Below are 24956 nucleotides of genomic sequence, written 5' to 3' on the forward strand. Positions count from 1 at the left end.
GAAGAAGGTGACAGAGGCACCTCAGGCTTCAGGTACCAGTAATGTAGAAGGCCATGTGATCAGCGCCCCCAACCTCCCCCCTCTGCTGTGTAGATAAAGGAGACATTGGAATCGAGTCCAAACTTTGATAAAACTGTGAGGAGAAGGAGTGGGGATGTTTTAAATCCTATATGAGATAATCACTTCTCAGTCTGTTGGCGAAGCTGTGTGACATACGTGTCTTGGAGAGTGTGGATGGCACTGCTACTGCTTCCCATGGTGCTGCAAGTAAGTGTGTAAGATTTAGACGAAACATTGTGTGCTGAGGCCAGAGTGTCTTCCTCTACTGCTCTCAACTTTATTTGTTGAGGCAGTCTCCTTCCCTCCCTCCCTCCCTCCCTCCCTCCCTCTGCATGTGGGGGGGGGGGGAGGATCTGTCTCTCTGTCTTTCTCTCTCTCTTTATGCCTCTCTGTCAGTTTCTCTCTCTGTGTGTGCCTCTGTCTGTTTGTGCTCTCTCTCTCTCTCTCTCTCTCTCTCTCTCTCTCTCTCTCTCTCTCTCTGTCTATTTCTCTCTGTGTGTGCCTGTCAGTCTGTTTCTCTTTCTCTCTGCCTCTCTGTCTCTCTCTCTCTCTCTCTCTCTCTCTCTCTCTCTCTCTCTCTCTCTCTCTCATCCCAAAGCTTGTTGCTTCCCAGTGGTCTAACTACCCAGCTTGCCCTGGGGATCCCGTCTCTACCTCCTGAGAGCTGGGTTATAGACAGACAGACTGCCATGCCCACAGGACTTGTGTGCAGATTCTGGGCATCTGAACTCTGGTCTTCAGGTTTACATGGCAAACTCTTTGGCCACTGAGTTGGCTCCTCACCCGAGTTTGTTAAAGCTTTGGTCTGGTTGAGTGGTTTTAGCACAGGGGACTCCACTTGGGGTCCTTGGGCACCAACGCTGGAGCTCAGGCTGGAAGGATGACTTCCTCTAGAGTTTTCTCGGTGCAGGTTTGTGTCTGAAATCACATCCAGATAACTTACACGTCCTGCTTTTGAGTAAAGGTTTGGAAATGCCCGTGTTCCCGACCCAAACCCCATCACTTCAACGAAACTTGTCTCATGAAGGATTTAAGTTCCAAGGAAAAGAGTAGACAGTCACCGTTGCTTTCCCATGTCACTGGCAGTTTCGAAAGCCTTCCTACTTGGGTGGGGCCCACCCACCCACCCCACCCACACCCGCCACTAGCCCCGAAGACCAGAAGTTAAATCTGTCCTTGTGGGATGTAAAATGAAACTGTGTTCCAACTAAAAGAGTGAGTCACTCACATGTGACCCCAGGGAAGCAAGAATATGCCAGAGTTAGAACACGGTGCAAAAAAGTACCTTCCTGAACAAGGCTCAGGTCGCCTGCCCTGGGATGTGGGTCAGCATCTGGAATCTGAATGGAGGGTCCCAGGGTTAAATTGGGGTCTCATGGACAGCAGAGGTTCCAAGTTCAGCCCTCAGGAGGGGCATGTGCACACACACGTGCAGAAGTTACTTGTCACATCAGCCTTTGAGTTAAAACAAAGAGCACTAGGTGGCTAACATTCATGTCCACGCTAGGGACATAGCTAGTCCCTTGGCCTCTGGGTCCACCTTTCCTTGGGACAGGTGACTCCCTGGAGATTCTCTGCAGACTGTGAGAAGAGCTCGTGTGCTGCCGGACAGCTTCTCTCCAGCGTTGAGCACTTTCCCTCCAGCTGCTCAGTCTGGCTGCCCTTGCTGGGATGATTTTGCATATCTATGTTTTGATGTTTACTGATTTTACTAGTCTAATGCTCGGGGCGGGGATGGGGAGGGCATCTATTTTGCCTGTTTTCCAGGATGAGGGAGCCTCAGGCTGTTTTGTTTTGTTGGACAGGGTCTCACTGTGTAAACCAGGCCCTTGTCCCTCATATGTGCACTGTCCAGAGGGGACATGGTAAGTGCAATGTCTAAGCAAGTATCCATGCAGGGACACCGGGCATTGACAGGGACACTGTGCACTGATAGGGACACAGTATGGCCACTAGTAGGACTGTGCACATTAACCCTCTTAGTGTTCCTTATGATTCTGTCGTGAATTGTTTCTGTGAGTGTATGTCCTCTTAGGCCCATTCTGTAGCTGCTATTGGTGTCAGCCACATCTAATTTCCAGCTTTCTCTCGGTTGCTCTAAAACAGCTTATTTTCTTCGTAAGGCATGGTTTCGTGTAGCACAGTCTATCCTCAGAGAGCCTCCCACCTCACTCTCCTGAGGGTTGGGACTACAGGTAAGCACTACCACTTAAACTATGTCTTCAAATCTTCCGTACCCCAGGCCCTTTATGTATGTGGCATCTGCACATGGTTAGCACGTGTTAGTCACTCCACATAGAGCTCTGTGTATCCCTTAGGGTTTCCAGGCAGTTCTAGAAAGATGCATCAGCTATCACTCCTCACCTGGAACAGCGCTGGTGCTTGTGAGGTCACTTGACTCCCCCAGAAATGTGTTTTCCAGAGTAAACGCTGAGGTCCGGCTGCCCATGGTTTTACTCTCTTTGTGAGAGCAAAGATTTTAAAACCCCAATGTAATACCAAGCCATTGGAAATATGGTTCTATAGTTTAGCTTAGGGAATTCTAGGCAAGCCCTTGGAAAGAAAGGCCTGAGATGTCCAGGAAGCTCAGAAAGCAATCTGTGCCACACACAGGGCACCACTGGGCAAAAAAGACTGTAGCAAAGCTTCGGGGGCAAGACCTTCTGTGGGGTGTGAAAATACACTGTTCTGTGCAGCCAAGGAAGAGATGCGATCCTTCTGGCTCAGAACCTGAGAGTGGTCCTTCACGGAGTGGAAGGCAGCAGGAGGCGGTGTGTCCCTCAGAGTCCACAGGCAGGAAGCAGAGAGAGATGAAAACTGGTGCTCAGCTCGCTTTCTCCTTTTTAATTGAACCCAGACCCCAGCCCACGGGACAGCGCTGCCCACAGGTAGGCTGCGTCCTCCCCTCTCACTTAAACCCAGCCTGGAAGCTCCTCACAGATGTGTCTAGAGGTTTGTCTCCCAGGTGACTCTAGATCCTCTGAAACCGACAGTCAATGTTAAACGCCAAACTTCACAATCTCTTGTTCTTCCTCTGCCTAGAGCCAATGCGGCCTTGCTAGGAGCCTGGCGCTGTTGACACGCTGGGTGGTGGACAAATTCCACAGCCATGAAATGGACTTAAAACACAAGCCAACCACAGCGCCACATACACTGTCTGCCCAGGACGCTGTGCTCGCTTTCTATCCTAGTAAACTTTCCCTGGCTCCTTGAGCAGTGACTCTCAAGAGTCCCAGAAGGCAAGGCTTTGGCACTTTCCCTGCTTCTCCTGGTGTAGGAAGCGGTGGAAAAGTTCCTAGTCTAGGTTCCCCCCTTTTAGGGAGGTGTCCCCCTTCCCTGCCCCCTCACTGGCTGTCTGTCCCTAACTTTAGCGGTAGCAGTAGCGGCTGGGTTGAACTCCTGGCAGAGTCATCCCTCGGGAGGGAGGGATGCCTCGGATGGAGTGGGACGGGGAAAGGCAGGAGGCTCTGCCCATCACTTTTGGTTCTGCCGTCATTATATTTGTTTCACTCGCTTTATTTTTGTTTAATTACATACTTGTTTGCTTTGCCCACTTGATGCTTATGTGTGTGGCCACACGTGTGCCACAGGGTCCGTGTGGAGGTCAGAGGCCACCTCATGGGAGTCTGTTCTTTCCTTTCACCGCCCGTGTCCCAGGGATGAGGCTTGTCAGCAAGCACCCTCCGCCAGCAAAGCCGTCTTGCTGGCACGCATTCCCCTTATTTTTAAATAACCACTTAGAAATGTGCTTTCTAGACTGGGGGTGTAGTTCAGTTAGTGGAGTGCTTAACTAGCACGCAAGACGCGCTGGGTTCCATCACCAGCTCTCAAAAACTAACCACGGAGCTGCACGCCTGTAATCCCGGCATGTCAGGGAAGGAGGCAGGAGGATCAGCAGTTCAAAGCCAGCTCAAACTACATATAGAGTTTAAGGCTAGCCTGGGCTAGAGACCCTGTGTTTATATCCTCCTACAAGCAGGGGCTTGACTTGGTGATGGGCATGTGGGAGGGGCTATCCCAGTTATCACGAAGCCAGGCCCACGGGGCTTTCATGCCCAGCCTAGCCGATGCTTTGTTTGCTGTGTTCTATAGACACTTAAGTGGACAGATGGCCCGTCCATCTTTCTCAGGGTAGTCAGGCCTCACGGGGTGTTCCTTTCCCTACAGTCCACGGACAGGATGAATCTGTTCTCCCTTATGCCAGCGGTTTCTTGGCCCCACCCTCCTCCTCCGTGTGAAGTTTGTAGACCAGAGTTTTCATTAGCGCTTCATCCCTTCCAAGCGTAACTTGTACCCCAGAGGTGGCTCTGAGGTTCACAGCCAAAGCGGCTTCATAGTCTAATTCTTTAATTCAGTAGCTTCCCATTTGCGTGCACGCGCGCACACGTACGCGTGTGTGTGTGTGTGTGTGTGTGTGTGTTCATTCATGTGGAGACCAGAAGACAAATTCTCACATTGTGTTCCTCCAGGACTGTTGACTGTCCCCCTTTTGTTGAGACAGGGGTTTTCAGGGGTTTTCATCAGCCTTGTAGGTTGGCTAGCCAACCAGTGAGCCCAAGTATGGGCCTTGTCCCTGCTGCCCTAGTGCTGGGCTAACAAGTGAGCATCCCCACTAGCATGAGCTCTGTGGCCTGAGCTCTCGCCTTTGTGCTTGTATCTGCTCCAGAGCTCCTGCTTTTTTTTTTTTTTTCATTTTCTTTTTCTTTTTTCTTCTTTTGGGGTTGTTTTTTGTTTGTTCATTTTGATACAAGATCCCATGTAACCCAGGCCTTGAACTCCTCACAGCTGGTGCCATGTAGTGCAGACAGGTGTGGTGCAGCCAACAGTCCTCTAACATAGAGCTGAACACATAAAAAAGCTAAACACATTTGTTTAATCAAAGTCTTATATGAAACTCAAAGTCTTCATAAATGAAGACCCTGAAAACCCAAAGAAAATTCTGAGGGTGTTTGTTTGTTTGTTTGTATTTTTGTTTTAAGACAGAGTTGTACCGTGTAGCCCTGGCTGTCCTAGCACTCACTATGTAGACCAGGTTAGTCTCAGACTCAGAGAGATATGACTGCCTCTGCCTCCTGAGCACTAGGGATTAAAGGCATATGCTGCTACACCAGGCCTGGGGAAAATTCTGATTTTATGTTTAGGTTCCATGGAGAATAGACAGGTGTGGAGAAATGCAACCAGACAGAAGGCATGAGCCGATGGTAGTTACCTGAGGTTCCGGGAGAGCCAGCAACACCTCTGCTGGGATCCTTCTCGGACTCGGTTGCATTTTTTTTTCTCCTGGGTGTGGTGCAAGAGCCATCTGCAATGAGATTTACGGTCAAATAAGACAGATAAGAGCATTTCCTTATGGTTAGCGACATACAAGAGAAGGTTGACTCAACGTTCTGGGCCCTAGGGCTTACTTGGTGGGGGAGGGGCTCTAGAAGCCCGGTTTCCAGGACTGACTGTGGGAAATCAAATTGGGACGAGATTACAGGGCCGGAGAAGGCTAGAGAAAGCAGGGCTCTGAGAACGTCTCTGAGGCCTCTTATTCTCCTTCAGTTAGAGGGACTCAGCATGCTGGCTGAGTGGCAGCCCCCAGTTGTGGGGGTGCAGGCTTCCCACACCAAGCAATTCCTCGGTTCTCTCTTGGCTCCAAGTGGGCACCCTACACCTCAACACAGTTCCAGTACTGTTAAAGGCTAAAGGTTCTGTCCCACCACACTGCTCTTCACATGCCACCCCGGGCACCCCTCCCTTTTATGGGTATCTTTTGATGATGTACAGAATCCCTGCCACACTAGCTCATCGCTGCCCCCGGGTCTTTGCACAGCTGTTCCCTCCACCTGTAAAAGCCTCTGTTGGAACTTGGGGAGGCTGCCTCTGCCCTTCAGCTTCAGCAGGGCCTCGTCCAGCTCAGCTGGTGCTGTAGCTCAGTGGGCAGGATGCCTGCCCAGCATGCACTAAGCCCTGGGTTCTATCAGATAAATGGGGGTTGGGGTGGGCATGGTGTTGTAGGTTTGTAATCCCAGCACTCAGGAAGTGGAGCCAGGAGATAAAATCAAGGTCATCCTTGACTATATATGGAATTCAAGGCCAGCCAGAGCTCTTCCTTCAACTTAGATGGCATTTCCTTGGAGGTGCTTTGGGGCTATGCTATCGGGCCTGCACCTTCCTGGTACCCTGATCATAACAGCATCCACTTAGCTCTGCAGCTCTTAAGGGGCTTTGCTTATGATCCTGGAACCAGGCTGGGGGCCAGACAAAGATGGTCAGATGCCCATTCAGCAGCACCAGGTTTACTTTAAAACCAGAAGAAAGGAAGTGATGTAAAGGGAAGTGAGGTACAAGAGACAGCCTGATTGGTCACAGCTCTCATCTGTTGCTGCTTGTGATTAGCTAGGACTCAACAGCTTGTTTCAAGTTCGGTTTGGCTTTGGTTCACTATGGAGGATGGTACCTTTAAGCCAAACATGGTATGTTGGACAAACTTGCCCTCATGGAAGCTTGAATTTCATATAATTTTTACATACCATGATTGTATCATCTTCCTCCTCTTAATCCTTCTCTCCTTTGGCAATTGTTTGATGGCTACAGAGGCAGAGGCAGACCTGTGACCTCATGGCTTTGGGGGTTTCTTCTATGTGTTATTTTCCCCGTTATATTTTCATCTTACCAGGATCTGAAATTATCTTTATGTTTTTCCTATCTGTCCTATCTGGTTGACCATGAGCTCACCGAGGGCAGGCTGTCTGTAGTGCCCATTGTGTTATCCGTAAATTAGAAGCAGCGCTGTACAGAAGTGCTTCATGAAAGTGCTAGTTAATGAAATAATTCATAATTCCACGAGTGACTACCTTAAAAAAGCTTGCTTTAATTTATATTCAGTGTGTGTGTGTGTGTGTGTGTGTGTGTGTGTGTGTGTGTGTGTGTGTGTGTCCGTGCCCTTGCAGGCCAGAGGAGGGTATCAATTCCCCTGTAACTGTAGTTACAGGTGGTTGTGAGCCACCCAACGTGGCTGCCGGGAGCTGACCTTGGGTCCTCTGCAAGCAATAGGCACTCTTAACTACTGAGCCATCTCTTCAGACCCTTGCTTTAGTGTAGAAGTGATCATGTTCACTTTTGTTGAGACAAGTTGTTACTTGATTTTTTTTTTTTTTAAGACAGGGTTTCAGGCAGCCCAGGCTGGCCTCAAACGGACTTTGTAGCTGAGAATGACCTTAAACTCCTGCTAGGATTACAGGTTCACCGTGCCTGGCTTTGTTCCATGCTGGGGTTCAGACCCAGAGTTCCTGCAAGCCAGATGAGCATTCTGTTAACCGAGCTACCCTCCCGGCCCTGCTGTGTGTGTTCTTTGAGATGGAGTCTCACTGTGAAGCCCAAGCTGGCCTTCACAATTCCCCTGCCTCAGCCTCCTGAGTTCTGGGACTACAAGCATGTTCCTTGATTCCGCTTTTGTCACACTCTCACATACGTCTAAGCCATTGGTTCCAGGATGACTCTGTGACAGTTGAGGTGCCATGTCCACATGACTTAGCTGTGGGAACCCCATAAAAGAGAGTGAGCACACGGTGACATTTTTGCACTTGTGCTTTCCTGATGGTGGGGGGAGGGGAGCACTGGAAAATGGGAACAAATGTGACCCTGTGAGGTATCCATGAGGGGAAGTCACTCTAATCCTCAGATGGTGCAGTTTAAAAAAATGGCATCCGGGAGCCGGGCCTGGTGGTGCACTCGGGAGGCAGAGGCAGGTGGATCACTGTGAGTTCAACCCCAGCCTGGTCTACAAAGTGAGTCCTGGGACAGCCAAAGCTACACAGAGAAACCCTGTCTTGAGCCCCTCCTCACAAAAAAAATGGTATCCGGGAAATGGACAGAGTCCAACGCTGGGCAGGCTGCTAAGACACACAGAAGGACATCTGCACATTACGTATGCAGACATGCATGTACACAGATGCAGGTACACACATGTATGAGCAGATGGCTAGTGTACAACTTAAAACCTCTGTCACTAACAGCCACCCCAACAAGGTAGCAGAGCTGCTTAATGCACCTCCAAACATAAGGGCAATTAGGAAGCACATTGTTGGCATAATAAACTCAACTGCTCAAGTCTTCTCTTTAATGATTAGCCTGGTCCGGGAGCTCCGGCTCTGTCACAGGTGACCTTTTGACAAAATCATGTATCATTTCCTCTTGGCTCAGCTTCATGCAAACATGAAACCCTCGCTTATGACTGTTGTCACATCCCTGGTCACAGTAATTTCTCTTCTGCTTTCTTCACAGGAGCTTCTGCTGGGGTGACTGAACTCTGAGCGTGACCTCCTGCCATGGTAAGTGCTTCACCCCATGTGGTGCCAGCCATGGGCAGGCACAGGGTGTGTACTTAGGTGGCTTAAACAAAACTCTGTTTGTTCAGCAGTGGACAGGAAGCCATGGTAAGGCAGTCTCTCTCTCTCTCTCTGTCTCTCTGTGTGTCTGTCTGTCTCTGTGGGTTTCTGTATCTTTCTCTCTGTCTCTCACTGTGTCTGTGTCTGTCTGTCTGTCTGTCTGTCTGTCTGTCTCTCTCTCTCTCTCTCTCTCTCTCTCTCTCTCTCTCTCTCTCTTTGACAAGGTCTCTCTACATAGCCCTGGCTGTCCCAGAATTCACTATGTAGACCCCAAACTGAGAGAGCTCTGCCTCCCAGGCTTGCACCACCTAGCCTGGCTTTCTTTCTTCTTTTTTCTTTCTTTCTTTCTTTCTTTTTCTTTCATCATTTAAATTTATTTCAAAGTGGCAGCTTGGCCCTGAAAATCAATTCACAGACTCCACCCCCCATGTCTACCATCCTGAGGATAGAGAAACAAATGATGATTTTCTCTCTGCGAAACAGAACTGTTCATTTCAGAATACTTAGGCAATTTCAGAGGAGAGCCGTGTTCTACCACCACCCACCGTGGATCACTCAGGACGGCCCCATCATCCTAGGCTCTCCAAGAGGGATGTTTCCTTTTTATTGTGGACAGAGAGCACACGCCATTTGTATGGAGCTTAGAGGACAGTTCTGCAGAGTTAGTTCTCTTGTCACTCCATGGGTCCCAGGGATCAAAGCCTGGTCATTGTGCTTAGAATCCCGTAACTCGCTGAGCCACCTTGAGGCAGCCTTGGAGGGTGCTCCTTAGCAGTCCTGCTTGCCCGTCTGCGTCCTGCTTAGCTGTAGTCGAGTTTCCTGGAACTTAGTGATCTGGTCCATGGCACAGGCCTGGGGTTGGGTCCCTTTGGGAAGTTCTGTTAAGTTCAGCATGGCAGCAGCTCTGGACTCTAGGCTGGCACATCTGAGTAGATAGATGGCTGAAGTCAGAATGTGGATGCTGACCTCTCCGAGCACCTGTGTGGCTGCACCTGCGTGGCTGCACCTGTGTGGCTGCACCTGCGTGGATGCACCTGTGGTCCTTTTCTGTGCCCAGCACTACTCATCATCTTATGCTTTGGGCCTTCTCATCTGCACATCTTCCCATTGCTGTAATTGGGATACTGTTTCCTCAGCTGTATCACGGCCCCTACTTCTAGTGTTCACTTGTTCTTCCTGTGTGGTTGTTTTAGTCAGGGTTACTATTGTTGTGATGAATCACCATGACCAAAAGCAACATGGGGGGAGGAAAGGGTTTATTTCACTCACAATTCCGTATAACAGCTCATCGTCCAAAGCAGTGAAGGCAGGAACTCAAACAGGGCAGGAACCTGGAGGCAGGAGCTGATGCAGAGGCCTTGGAGGAGGGCTGCTTACTGGCTTGCTCCTCATGGCTTGCTCGGCTTGATTTCTTTCTTTCTCTCTTGCTTGTTTGCTTTCTTTGTTTGTTTGTTTGGTTTTTTGAGACAGAGTTTCTCTATGTAGCAGAGCCCTGGCTATCCTGGACTCACTTTATAGACCAGGCTGGCCTCAAAGTCACAGAGATCCACCTGCCTCTGACTCCCCAGTGCTGGGATTAAAGGCATACGCCACCATGCCCAGCTCAGCTCTTTCTTTCTTTCTTTTTTTCTTTTCTTTCCCTCTTTTCTTGTCTCTTGCCTCCCAAGTAGCTGGGATTACAGGCATGCACCACTGAACCTGGCTCAGCTCAGTGTCTTATAAAACCCAGGCCCACTAGCCCAGAAATGACACTACCTATGTTGGCCTGGCCCCTCCCCCACCAGTAACTAATTAAGACAATGCCCTTATGCAGGCATCTTCTCATTTGAGGCTTCCTCCTTTCTGATGACTCTAGCTTGTGTCAAGTAGACATAAACGTAGCACAGTAATGTTTCCCTCGATACCACATCAAGCTTTTCTGGCATGGATGGACATTTCCCCTCCCCATCGTCCTTGAAAAGGTAATGGTGCCTTGTGCCCTGGAATTTAATCAATACAGACATTCGTAAGACTGACAAGGGGGAAAAAAACCTCCTAACCTTTCTCCCTAGAGCAAGCATCGTGTGGACTGTTAATAGGTAAATGGAACCACTTTGTAAACCCCTCTATCAATAACTCTTGTTAGACATTAATTTTCATCTTATAACAGTGACATCAGCAATGCAGTTTAAACTTGAACTTGGTGTTTGAGAACCATCCAGAAACTTACTTACTTACTTTCTTTCTTTCTTTCTTTCTCTCTCTCTCTCTCTCTCTCTCTCTCTCTCTCTCTCTCTCTCTCTCTCTCTGTGTGTGTGTGTGTGTGTGTGTGTGTGTGTGTGTGTTTTGCTTTGCTTTGCTTTGTTTTGTTTTGAGACAGGGTTTCTCTGTGTAGCTTTGACTGTCCTGGACTCTCTTTGTAGACCAGGCTGGCCTTGAACTCACAGTGCTGTTATACCTTAAATGTGGTATTTTAGGTTGGCCTCTAGACTTGTCCTGTGGACCACTGTACATGGGTGCTGTGCATGGATTCCCAACAGAAAGCATTTTGAAAGTAGAACATCTAAACTCCACGCCCGTTGGGTCAGATATGACCATCCTCCCCTGGTATCCTCGCAGTCACAAAATTTGGGGCCTTCCTTGATTGTTTTGTTTTTTTTTTCTGTCTTCACTTCCACATTAATCCACCAGCCACAAGTTCTGTAGTCCTTGCCTGAAAACATCTGTGAAATCTGACTGTGTGCTCCCACCTTTTTCTATTTCATGCTGTCCAGCAGCATAACCTCCCACCTGGAGTCTCACCCCAGACTGTCACCTGATCTCTTAACTCCGCAGCAGACTGAGCATATTCCGGGCTAGCCTCAAACTCTCTGTGTAAACAAGGGTGGCCTTGAACTCCTGTTCCTCCTGATCCCCAGTGCCACATAAACCAGGCCTGCTGCCTCACACTTGGTACTCCAGCACTCAGGAGCTGGAGGCAGGAAGGTCAAAAGTCAAGATCATCCTCATTTCAAGGCTAGGCCAGCCTAGACTAGAGACTCTGTCTGTCTGTCTCAGAAAAGAAAAAGAAAAGGAGGGGATGTGTGTGTGTGTGTGTGTGTGTGTGTGTGTGTGTGTGTGTGTGTGTGTGTTTTATATGTATATTTATGGGGAGATGGCTCAGCTGGTGAAGTACTTGCCATGGAAGCTTGAGAACTCATGTAAGGTGCAGCAACGTGCACTGTATTGCAAGTAGAGGCAGAGACAGGCAGATCCTGGGGCTTGCTGGCTGGGCACAGCTGATCAGTGAGTTCAGTGATAGACTCTGCCCTGTCTCAAACAAACAAACAATGGTACAAGAGAGATGGTGGCTCAGTGGCTAAGAGCTCTTGCTGCTCTTGAAGAGTGCTGAGTTCAGTTTCTAACCCCCACAGCTGGTGGCTCACAGCTACTTCCAACTCTAGTTCCAGAGGACCTGATGCCGTCTTCAGGACCTCCTGGGCACTCACACACAATACACACAAAGAAATTTTTTCATTTAAAAAAACAAGATGGAGTAATTGAAGAACCCCTGATGTCAACTGAAAAATGAGAGAGACAGACAGACAGACAGACAGACACACAGACAGATTTTTTTTTTTTAACAAGGAGATGTTTGCTGGGTTTTGACCAGCCCTGCTGCATCCTCCCTCCTTGGTTTGTAGCTGTCCCTTCATTCGATGTTTTACCTCTTATAGAGGAGCCATTTGCTATTTCCCCCTCCCTGGTGTGTTGATAGGAACAGCAAGGTGGGGTGAGAAGCTGACAAGTTGCTCCTCAGTGACCCGCAAGGCTGCTTGTGTCTAGCTAGCGTCCCACTCTTCTGTTTAATTATTAACTCAGACCCAGTTTTGTGTCTTCTTTATCTCCACTTCCTCCACCTACGTTATCCTGAAGCAGATCCCAGATAGCCTGTCTTCCACCTGTGAGTCACCTGTATGAAGGTTAACCTTACAAAGTAAGCCACTGAGCACTGCTCTCAGAGCAGAGACTCTTAGGACTGAGGCCCTGTGTCATAAAACAGCGAACATCCAGCTGTCTTATAACTGTTGTGTTGGTTTTTGCTTTTTTATTGTTGTGTTTGTTTGGTTTGGGGTCTCTCTAGCCTAGGCTGGCCTTGAACCTGGCACATGGCTGAGGCTAGCCGTGAACTCTTGATTATCCCATTTCCACCTCCCAAGGGCTGGATCCCAAGGCGTGCATCACTATGCCCAGCTGGTGGCTGATGTGTCTTTTTAACCTCTTGAACTGTCACTCCCTTCTACCTCTCTCTTCCAATCACCCTTGAAGTTTACCAACTGACGAAGCTACACTATTGGTTTGGCATTTTTGTGTTCATTATATCTATAACAAATTAGTTTTGGGCTCTACAGATGTAAGCTTGACTGAATTCATACTTAATTCTCCCCCCCCCCTTTTTTTTTTTTGGAAGATTGCTTTACAGAGGTGCTGTGATTTCTCTTAGGTCAGCCTCCTGCTACCAGCTAGTGACAACCCCAGGATCTTTGGGGTAGCCTTTGCTTTGTCTGTAGCACACAGCCCTCCCCCTCCCCCTCACTGTTGTATGGCCAAACGCCTCACGTGAACCATCTTCGGGCCTAAGTGGCAGTGCTTCCTGCAGCCCATCAGGACTCTACTTGCTTTGTGGCAGCTCTCACACCAGGCTGTCTCTGGGATGTGTATTTGTTAGCGTGTTCAATGTCTGCCCTCCGAGGACGGTGGCAGTGTGAAAGCCTCACGCTGCGTGGTTGCTGCTGTTGCCCTGGCGCCTGGCAGAGCCTGGCCTTCTGGATGCGAGGTCACTTGCCAGTGATGCCATTTTCTGTGCGTTCAGGCGTCCAAAGGAGGAACCGTGAAAGCTGCTTCAGGATTCAATGCTGTTGAAGATGCCCAGGCCCTGAGGAAGGCCATGAAAGGACTTGGTGAGTGTCATGCCGAGTGTGAACTGTCTTGAGTATGGTATGTCACAGTCGTGAGAAGGGCACGGAGGGCACCGGTTTTCATGACTAGGTCACCTTTTAGATAAATATAACAGGGATATAGCTGGAGATGTAGCTCAGTTGGCAGAATGCTTGCCTAGCATGCACAGGGCCCTTGGGTTCAGTCCCCTGTACTACAAAACAATAGTAAAAACCAAGCCAAAACAAAACAAAACAAAAAAAACTCCACCAGGGCAGGCCTGGTGGCGAATGCCTTTAGTCCCAACACTCGGGAGGCAGAGGCAAGTAGATTTCTGTGAGTTCAAGGCCAGCCTGGTTTACAAAGTGAATCTAGGACAGTCAAGGCTACACAGAGAAACCCTGTCTCAAAAAACAAAAACAGCTGGGCGTGGTAGTGCACCCCTTTAATCCCAGCACTCGGGAGGCAAAGGCAGGTGAATCACTGTGAGGTCAAGGCCAGCCTGGTTTACAAAGCAATTCCAGGACAACCAAGACTACACAGAGAAACCCTGTCTCCAAAAAACAAAAACAAAAAACAAAAAAAACCCAAACAAACAAAAAACCAAAACAACAATAACAACAACAACAAAAAGCCCACAAAATGATGGTAACACTGTCTACTCAAGACAATTTGCATGGGCGTGTGATAGTAGTGAGTTTTCTGTTACTATAACAAAATGCCCAAGATAATCATCTAAAAAGATGAAAGGTTCATTTTGGATCACAGCTTTGGAGATGTCAAGCCCTTGGTGGGCTGGTTTGTTGCCTATTATAGCTAGATGGCCGGAGGGGGGGGGCAGGAGTAAATAATTTATGATTACATCTCCTAACCTCCTCCTGTTCAGTTCTAGCTCTTAAATGTCAGCACTGGCGTGCAGATGGGAGGTATATTGAGCAGGAAGAGGGTAGGTGCCAGGGCATGGCCCTGAACTTGTCTTCCTGAGGGTAGGGTCCAGCTGCACAGTTGCACATCCTAAAGAGAGGCAGCTGCTGAGAAAGCCACCAATTGATGGAGGGGTGGCCAGAAGGCATGGGCCAGGAAACCACAGGTGTCGTGAGGATGCTAAGCGAGAGGCTCAAGGAGACATGCAAAGGGATAGACTGCTGGTAATGAAGGGCTCCGCAGAGTGGTAAACCGAGCACGTAGGAAAAGCGGGGAAGTTCAATGGCAGGCTCTGAGCTGGGTGTGGCTTACACCTGGAATCCCCACCCTGCGGAGGCAGAGGCAGGAGGATTGACAGTTCAGGAGCGGCCTACATAGGAAAACAAATAAAAAAAGAGTTAAGCTGTAAGTCTGGCTGCATACAGATCTCAGAGAATAGGAGAATGCGGAGTGCCCAGATGACAGCCCTGTGTGAGCCCAGCTGACCACAGGGAGCCATTAGGGTGAGTGATGAGCCCTAAGTTTTTCTTATAGGAAAGATGAACCTAGCCACAAAATAAGAATTTAGGGTTTTTTTTTTCCAGACCTATGAAGAAAAGGCTGAATTCCTGTCGTAATGCATGGGTTAAAAGCAGGGTGTGGGTGGGTCCAGTGAAAGGTGGTAGGGCCACACTTTGCATGGCTTGGAAGGAAATTTGAATCTGGAGGAAGGTGGGGCATTAAAAAAAAAAAACCTCAAAGCTAATTTGAGGGTTCAAAGTAGGAAGGGCTCTTGCTTCTGGCGTGGAGCTCCAAAGGTTGGATTTCAGGGTTCTGCAGTTCTTTTCACCCCTCATCTCTTCCTGGAGCTCTAAGCTTGAGAAGAACGCCTGCCCTGAGCTGTCACACTTAAAATTGTCTCCCTGTGGTCTTCTTAGCAGAACAGCGTCTGTTCCCTCACCCCACCCTAGCTGTTTCTCCCAGTGAATACGCAGAAAATTCCTCAAACGCAATAACATCCAGCTGTGAGAAAGCTGACCTCCTGCTCCGATCTCCCTGAGGTTACAGGCAAACATCATTCTTGCTTCTGGGTTTTCTTATCGAACGTTCAGCCTTAGTGACATAACTTCAGTGGCCACGGGGGAGACCGTTTTCTCACGCCAGCAAATCACAACGGCCATCTTGTCCTCCCCAGGTACTGATGAAGATGCCATTATTGGAATCCTGGCCTACCGAAACACCGCCCAACGCCAGGAAATCAGGACGGCCTACAAGAGCAACATCGGCAGGGTAGGCCCAGGCTCTCCTGACCTTGTGGGTGGCCAGGGATTTGTCAGTCATCTTGGAAGCAGGGCCCCCCAACTCCCCAGCCGCTTACCCCAGCTCCGCTCCGGAAGTGACCCAGTGCCCTAAGACTATCTGTGAAGTTATCGTATTATTTTGGACCATAAGACGCACCTTGTGGCTAGCGTTACCGTCTCGCCAGCAAGAACGACGCTGCACACACACACAGGATCCTTCTGCAGTAAAGCTTTAATGCATCTTGAGAGGGAGAGCATAAGCTTACACAAGTAAAATGGAGACAGAGAGACCAAACAGCAGAAACCCATCCCTTATATAGGAAACTGTCCTCCGCTTAGGATGTGTCAGTCCCTGATTGGCTGTTGCTCGCCGGGCGAGATGACGCCCCGGGAGAGGCAGAGCACAACGAGTGGAAAATCCCTTCGCACATGCGCAGATTAGTTGTTTGTCAGCATGGGACACAGGATGTCAGCGCCATCTTGTAATGGCGAATGTGAGCGAGGCTTCCCACAGCACCTGACCGTAAGATGCACCTGACCGTAAGACGCACCTGACCACACACTTTTGTGAGGAAAAAAGTGCATCTTGTGGTCCAAAAGATACGGTAGGGGTTACCAGCGGTTAGGAAGTCTGTGGGGGGAAGAAGGGGAAGAGAGAAGAGGCAGCGGGCACAGGGGAGCAGCTAGAAGAGTTTGTAACCCCTAAGGCTCTGTAGTGTGGTAGAGCGGTTAAGGGTACCAGTCAATCAAAGACTTCAAAATATCGAGCCGAGAGGATTTTGAGTGTTCCTAACGTATCTGAGGGGACAGGTATGCCAGTCGTTTTACTTGATTACCACACGTTGTGTGCAAGTACCGAGAACGTCACACTGAGACCCATTAGTATTACAACAACTGTGCGTCCGTTAAAAACAATGATAGACAATGATGGCTCAGTGGGCAAAGGCACCTGCCCCGAGCTTGATGCCTGAGGTCAATAGCTGATACCTGCCTTATGGAAGAAGACCTCCACATGTGAGGTCACACACACACACACACACACACACACACACACACACACACACACAAATATTTAAAAATGTTTGAAAATTTAAAGGATATTTTTGCAAAAATATCAAAACAAAACAAGGCTTCCCCACGGCTTAGGGAGCTACTGACTCCCAGCCCCAAGGCCAGGCTAGGTTCCTTCCCACCCAAGCTCCTGTGGGTTGTGCGTGCTCAACCAAAAGCACTGTGGGTGCCAGGCCTGGCTGCGCCTGCACCCTGTTTCTCTGGGCCTGAGGCTGAAGATCCCTGACTGAAACACTTAGAAAGAGTCCAGTTCATCCTCACTGGGATTTCGTGCCGTGACTCATTCCATGTGAACACACACTTAGCTAAAGTCAGTCCTGTGATTGAGAGACCATCAGTCCTAGACTGCTCGCACTCCAGCAAGGGGCTTTCCGTGTACTTGCATGTGTATGCATGGCAGCTTATAAACTGCTTTAGATTGTGTCTGAGTCCCACACCCCTGAAGAATCTCAACTTCATGCGCCCACCATGAGAAGCACCCTCAGCCCCCGGTGCTTGATTATTGAGAGCCTTAGTCAGACGGAACAGCCAGTAAGTGTCTCTCAGTGACTTCATGCTCAGTGCCTCTGTCCTGGGAGATGTCACAGCCAGGAAGATTAAAGCTGCTTATCTACGATGGCTCCACACTGCTGGGCAAGGTGGGGATGGATGGGTAGGGCGGAGCTGATCTCAGGTGAACTCTGGGCACTCCTGTAAGGAATGGGACACTGTCACCAACTGTCCCCAGAGCACCATAGACTGTTCCCATCCTTAGGGAAACTGAAAGAGCAGTAGCAGACGTGGACAATTAAGGTAGGCGTGAGTTACACATCTAACTGGTGTTGAGATTAACTTCAGAACTCAGCCAACCCATGATGCTCTAAGATGACCAACATTAATGGACTTTTTTTTTTTCAAGACAAGGTTTCTCTGTGTAGCCTTGGCGCTGTTCTGAACTCGCTTTATAGACCAGGCTGGCCTTGAACTCACAGCAATCAGCCTGCCTCTACCTCCTGAGTGCTGGGATTAAAGGCGTGCGCCACCACGCCCGGCCATTAATGGACTTCTAATTTATTCATTTACTCATTCATTCATCCAGTCCACACTTGTAGATTTAACATAAAAATATGCATGATAGAAATATATATTCTCAGCACTGGAGAGAAGACAGGAAAATCTCTGGGGCTTGTTGGCCAACCAGCCTAGCCTAGGCTACCTCAACCAGCCTAGCCTAGGCTACCTCAACCAGCCTAGCCTAGGCTACCTGATCAGTGAACTCCAGGATCAGTGAGAGACCGTGTGGACCTCAGTCGTAGCGAGCGATTGAGGAAGACACCAGACATTAACAACTGGCCCTTACAAGCTGGGTATTGTGGCACAAGCCTTTAATCACAGCACTCGGGAGGCAGAGGCAGGCAGATCTCTTTGAGTTCAAGGCCAGCCTGGTCTACAAACCTGGTCCAGGAAAGCCAGGTCTCTGTTACACAAAGAAACCTTGTTTTGAAACACACACACACACACACACACACACACACACACACACACACACAAACTCACAAAAAAACCCTGGCATTTACACATACATACTCATGCTTATGTGCACACACACAACTGTATACCTACCTACACACAGACCTACAAACATGTACACACATGTGTATGTGTATATATACACAAACAAACAAAAATATGAGACCAGTGAGATGGCTAAATGTGTAAAAGTGTTTGCTGCCAAGCTGAGCAACCTGAGTTCGATTCCACATGATAGAGAGAACCTTGTCCCTTAGGTAATCCCCTGACCTGCCCCCCTTGTACACTGCAGCACCCCTCCACACACAAATAAATGAATGTAATTACACATTTTAAAAAGAAAAATAAAAAAATAAAATTTAATGAGAACAACCACAACAAAGCAAAACTTAACAAGAAACTGGCATTGTTTTATAAATTCATTAAAGTTTGGCTTAATGGAAAACGGCTACACTCTCCTTGTTGGTTGTACCGTGTGGTTTTGGTTGAAGTCGATAAATAAAATCTGGTCTTAGATAGTTGGAAAAGCGGGAAGCGTTTAACAGGCTTCTGGTGTGGCAGTCGACATGCAGATCTGTCAGATGACCTAGGAAAAAACCACTGCGTGGTTCCAAGAGAGTGGCAGCACAGAGACAGAGTGTGGGGCCCCCCTCAGACAGCTTTGCACCATACTTGAAGCATGGCCGACACGAGGGACAGTCACAGCTAAAGGGAGACACTTTCTCCTCGTCGCAGGACCTGATGGATGACTTGAAGTCGGAGCTGAGCAGCAACTTCGAGCAGGTGATCCTGGGGATGATGTCGCCCACGGTGCTCTATGACGTGCAGGAACTGCGGAGGGCTATGAAGGTCAGCGGTCCCCCTTGCACGCCCGGGGTCCTCGGTGCGCGTGGTGATGTGCCTGCCGTCCCTCAGAAACCCGGCCAGTGGAGCTGGAGAGATGGCTCAGTGGCTAAGAGTGCTTATTACAGCTCTGTCAGAGGACTGCAGCCTGTACCCTAACATGCATGTCGGGTAGCTCACAACCACCCGGAATTCCAGCTCCAGGGATCTGACATCCTCTTCTGGCCTCCTTGAGCACTGGGCACACAGGCACAGACCCACACACATATAAAGTGAAATCTTAAAGTTAAAAACAACGAAACAAAACAAAACAAAAACCATGGCATGCCCTTCTGAGATGGGGGAAAGAAAAGACGAGAGACCAGTTTTCCCTCTCTTGACAACTTGAAATATGCTGGGGCGGGGGTGGGGTTGGGGGGGTGGCGCACGCTTTTAATCCCAGCACTGGGGGGAGGGGGGCGGGCGGAGCAGAGGCAGGTGGATCTCTGTGAGTTCGAGGCCACCCCTGGTCTACAGAGCGAGTTCCAGGACAGCCAGAACTATTACACAGAGAAACCCTGTCTTGGGGAAAAACTAAAACTAAAACAGTGTGAAATGTATATGGCGGTTGTAATTGAAAAATTATTTTCCCCAAATTTGCTGAGTCATTTGCGTCAGGCGGGCGCACGCATCCTCTATAGCGGAGCTGGCTGGCAGCAAGTGAATCTGAGATGCCAGCATAGTCGCCCTCCTTTGCTCATCATTAAACGCTACACCTTGTAGAAGATTCTGGGCTAGGCTCTGGGGGACACAGAGAAGTAACAACATCTTTGCCAGAACATTCTGACCTTCAAAGAAAGAGAGCAGAGGTCAAGGAAAGAGCAGGACCACAGAGGGCACAAACTACTAACCTGTTACAACAAGCACCAGATGGCACCCGGGCTCCACAAGTGTGTGTTGTTATTAACAATGATTGTGGTGAACACACCAGGCTTGGCAGGCCAGTTACAAGTTAACAGGCGCCACTTCTGGACCCCCCAAAGGGCCAGCATTACACTCTGTAGCTCCATGCCTGTATTCCTTCTGAATGCGGAACTCGATTTTTAATTTGTAGATTGAATTGTATTTTATTTGTTTAGCGGGCGCATAAAAATTGCACATTATTTTGACCCACGGGCTCATACCATCCTCATCTCTGGCCTCACACTTAGGGAGCTGGCACGGATGAGGGCTGCCTGATTGAGATCCTGGCCTCTCGTACCCCGGAGGAGATCCGTCGAATCAACCAGACATACCAGCAACGTAAGTGGCATCCTCCAGGTCCTGGCACGGGCTGCCTATGACCTGGAAACAAGGTCTAGTGACTATTTCTCAGCTATTAGAGTACAGTGGAGTTTTCTTCCTTTTTTTTTTTTTAATACTTATTTACCCATAGTATATGCTATATGTGTTGTGTGCTAGGATGCTAGGAATGGAACCCAGAGCCTCTCACAAGCTAGGCCAGTGTTCTAGGCTCTAACACAGAGCTATTCCCCAGCACTAGTGTTCTCTGGGTATGACTCCTGAGGAGAAATCAGTCACACAGTAGGGGCCCTAGCTCGGTGTTCAGAGGCTGAACATAAACCTTGGGAGTCTGGAGGTAGACCCCTGACCTGACCTCAGCCCTGTGAGGGTCTCTGCAACCTCCTCGGCCAACAGAATAGTGATCCGGAGGAGGCAAGCAGGTCATTTGGTTCAACACGGCTAAGTAGCCGGTGTTGGGTCTAACTTTGACCCTGAGTAATATATTTTTAAGCGCAGCACAATTTGGTGAACATTTTCCTGGTGATAATTAACTCAGTCCTGTGTGTATGATGCAACTTAAGATATGACTATATGGGGCTGGAGAGATGGCTCAGAGGTTAAGAGCGCCGCCTGCTCTTCCAGAGGTCCCGAGTTCAATTCCCAGCAACCACATGGTGGCTCACAACCATCTGTAATGTGATCTGATGCCCTCTTCTGCAGATAAAGCACTCATATACAATAAATAAATAAATAAAAAGATATGACTACATCGAAACTCTTTGTAAAGTACATGTGACACCTTCCATAAAGATGTGTTCTATAGATTGATTACATGTGACATCTCTCATAAAGATAAGTTCTGTAGGTTGGTGAGCTCATGATAAGGGTCTGGGGAGGATCCCTTGTGGTCTCAGCCAAACAAATAGCACAAAGGTCACCAGGCTGTTAACCGGCTCTGCTCCCGGCCTTCCAGGAAGATAACAGGCTGTGCGGCCCTTCCCTTGAGGGAAGAATCCCGTGCGTTTAACCCTCCTGGTTCCCCTGGGGCTTGTCTGTGAGCACAAGACCCTCCATGCCTTCCACACAGACCAAACCCAGGATCTGCAGTTACCCTCCTAACCCTGGCGTCTGCCCCGCAGAGGCTTCTGGCAGCTGTAGAAGGTGTCACTCCTCAGGGAGATGTGTTAGATCCTCTCTGGGGACTTCTGTCCTGTGACGCTGCTAGCCTTGGACAGCTTCCGTTGAGACACATGCAGAGCAGAATCTCAGACAGGAGACCAAGGAGGACTCCTGCCTGGCCAGCATCTGAAGAGACAGCCACCGCTCCTTCTGACTATCACAGATAGAGCATCTGGGTCATTTTCACCAGAGTCTAGTTCTGTTGTTGTTTTTACGAGTCAACGAGCTTCATTAGCATTGTTTACAGGAGCATGGCTGAGGGGCTACCTACAGAGCTGGGGTACCCTACCACTGCTTACAACACCGAAGGTGTTGCCTCCCCTTCCTCCAGCAACCATTACCTGCCTGGAGATCCTCAGGGGACTGGCGCCTCAGACTGTGAGAACCTTACATGACAGCGTCTTGGGCTGAGCTACTCCAGCGAGCAGACTGGCTCGCGGAGGGGCAGCGCTTGCTTGCTGGAGCGTGACAGCCCTGGTCGGGTCTCTGTTCTGACATCCCCGTTTCCAATTTCTTGGCAGAATACGGAAGGAGCCTTGAAGAAGACATCTGCTCAGACACTTCCTTCATGTTCCAGCGAGTACTGGTGTCCCTGTCAGCGGTGTGTGGCCTCCTCCGTCCCGGCTTCTAACAGGAGCCGCTGAGTTGATTGACACGTGCACCCTCCATCCCTTTTATCCTGTCAGCCTCCTAAACATGGGTATTCCCCAGGGGTCACTCTGTTCCCGTGACTTATTTCTTCTCCAGAGACCCTGGCTAGTGATGGATGCCCAACCATTGCTTTACTTTACTTTAATTCACTGCTCCCGTGTCCCAAGTGTCTGCTACTTCCATTACTAAGTGCATTAGATTACAAAGATACTGATAGACACTTCCTGTGTTTTAGACGTTTATGCTGTGGCAGGCCTGGAGAGGTTGAGAGTTAAACACCGAGCACCCTCATTGGATGGCTCACTCCAGACAGACAGACAGACAGACAGACAGACAGACAGACACACACACACACACACACACACACACACACACACACACACACACTTTTTTAAAAATTTCTTTTTGAAGAACAGCTTATCACACTGGGAATCAATGCCTGTCTCTCACTCTTTAGTGTCCCTCTAAGGGGTTCCCATGGCCCTCCATGCTGGAGTTGATGAATTTGGGGTTGGCATTGCATCAGCTCCCCCAAGTTCCACCTCAGGTCCAATGTAGTGGTGGGAATGTGGGTGGGGCTGGGGTAGAAAGATGCTGCTGCACTTTTGCCACATCAGGAGCCCCAGAGGGGCCCACACTCTGTGGGGACATCTCCAGGACATAGGTCTAAGCCCTGGTGACAGAGGACAATGGTCCTAACAACCCTAACCTGAAGCCCCAGCTTTTGTGGCATCTTGTCTCAGCGCCTTGGGTTTCCAGGCCTCTGTCTTAAGCCCCTGGCATGTCCACGGGTAATTGCTAACTCTTGTCTGTTTCGCCCGCAGGGAGGCAGGGATGAAGGGAACTACCTGGATGACGCTCTTGTGAAGCAGGACGCCCAGGTTAGTGGACTGTGGCTTCCATTTCGCACTTCCTCCTCAAAGGCAGGCCTCACTTGGTTGGCGGCAGCCTCTCCTGTTTCAGGGTGTGTTAGTCGGCTGAGGTGTGTTACAAAAAAGACTCCCATAGACAGTCTTTGGTGAACAGGTTTCTCTCAGGGGTGCTTGGGATTTGGGGTGACTCTGGGTGGCTCTGGGCACTGTTTCTACATTCCTGGATTCCAGGTCGCCTCCTTATGCTGGGGCCACACAAGGATCCTAGGTAAGCACCAAGTCTCTCTCTCTCTCTCTCTCTCTCTCTCTCTCTCTCTCTCTCTCTCTCTCTCTCTCTGTGTGTGTGTGTGTGTGTGTGTGTGTGTGTGTGTGTGTGTGTGTGTGTGTGTGTGTAACCCAGGGCTTGGCTTATGCTGTGTAAGTAAGTGCTCAGTGCCTGAGCTAAGTCCTCAGCCATTTCAGGGGGCTTCTGAGTGACACAGAAGGAAGGAGCTACCTCTTCTCCTCATACTGCCCTAAAGACAACAGGAGGCAGAACCTGTAGACCCCATGTGCCTCTCAAAAGATAGCTGCTGTCCTGGCGTCCAGCACACTGCTGGCTGTCCTGACACTGTGGCCAGGTAGTTTTAGTGATAGTAACTTATAAACAGTGGGCCTTTAGTAAGGCCGAGCACCCTCGCATAGCTTTTCTTAGGCATAGATACCATTGAATCCTTACAACAACCTTACGACTTTGACTCCCATTTTACAGGTAAGAAAACTGAGCCTCAGAAGAAAGCTCCTTGCTTGCGCTCAGACCAAATAATGGAGTGCCGTGGTTCTGTTTCTTTCTTATGTTTTGGGGTTTCTATTGCTGCAATGAAATTCCATGATCAAAACTCAAGTTGGGGAGGAATTATCACTGTTCGTCATCTGAAGGAAGTGAAGACGGGAGCTCATATAGGGCAGGAGCCTGGAGGCAGGAGCTGATGCAGAGGCCATGGAGGGGTGCTGCTTCCTGGCTTGCTCCTCACGGCTTGCCCAGGCTGCCTTCTTATAGAACCCAGGACACCAACCCAGGAGTGGCACCACCCACAATGGATTGGGGCCCTCCCTCACTGGTCATTAATTAAGACAATGCTTTACAGGCAGGTTCTCACCCGAGGCTCCCTCCTGTCAGCTGACTCTAGCTTGTGTCAAGTTGACATAACACTAGCCATGACAGTTTCTGTTGCTGTGATAAACCCCATGACCAAAAGCAAGTTGGGGAGAGAAAGGTGGTTTATTTCCGTTTACAGAAAGGAAGGCAGTTCAGGACCCTGCAACAGAGGCAGCGTCTGAAGCAGAGGCCGCGGAGAAACACGGCGCGTGGGCTTGCCCCCAACCTGCTTTCTTTTAACGTGCAGGACCACCAGCCCAAGGGTGGCACTGCCCACAGTGTTCTGGGCTTTCGGGCATCAATTGTTAAAGAAAATGCCCAAGGCAGGCGTGGTGGTGCATGCCTTTAATCCCAGCATTCAAGAGGCAGAGGCAGGCAGATCTCTGAGAGTTTGAGGCCAACCTAGTCCACGAAGAGAGTCCAGGACAGGGAGAGCTGCTACACAGAGAAACCCTGTCTGGCTAGCTTGTGTCTCATTGACAAAAAAACAAAAACAAAACAAAACAAAACACCAACAACAAACAAACAAAAAACCCTAACCAGCTCATGGAAGAACTGGGATTTGTGCTGAGCCCTCTGTTGTTAACCAGCACCCACCCAGCAGGGAAGTGGTTCCACCCCATGGCAGGGAGTGAGCCACTGTGGAGCGTGCAGAAAAGGAGCTGTCGCTCGCGTGAGAAACAAGGGAGTGTGTGTGTGGAGTGTGGACGCCTCAGGCTTCGCAGAGTCCTTGGGGCTGCACGACTGCTTAGACTGTAGCCAGACATCAGGGTCGCCTCTGCTTTCCTTTATTAACACAGTGGGGAATTCGTCAGGGTCTTCTGCATAACAGTATCAACACACATGTGCACATACATACATGCACGCACACATGTACATGCACATCGTAGAGATGGAG

General features: G+C 49.4%; 1 protein-coding gene across 1 annotated transcript in view; it reads left to right on the top strand.

Annotated features, from left to right (window-relative positions):
* The window catches only part of ANXA4 (annexin A4), a 56553-nt gene that overhangs the window by 19583 nt on the left and 12014 nt on the right, over positions 1-24956 (top strand). Inside the window, exons 2-8 of the mRNA XM_084765260.1 lie at positions 8329-8375; positions 13264-13351; positions 15427-15521; positions 18848-18961; positions 20146-20236; positions 21919-21998; positions 22873-22929. Coding sequence (XP_084621386.1) covers positions 8373-8375; positions 13264-13351; positions 15427-15521; positions 18848-18961; positions 20146-20236; positions 21919-21998; positions 22873-22929 — 528 coding nt within the window. The 5' untranslated portion in view covers positions 8329-8372. The remainder of the gene's footprint in view (positions 1-8328; positions 8376-13263; positions 13352-15426; positions 15522-18847; positions 18962-20145; positions 20237-21918; positions 21999-22872; positions 22930-24956) is intronic.

The sequence above is a fragment of the Acomys minous genome (assembly GCF_964271855.1).
Source record: "Acomys minous genome assembly, chromosome: 17".
Lineage (NCBI taxonomy): Eukaryota > Metazoa > Chordata > Mammalia > Rodentia > Muridae > Acomys > Acomys minous.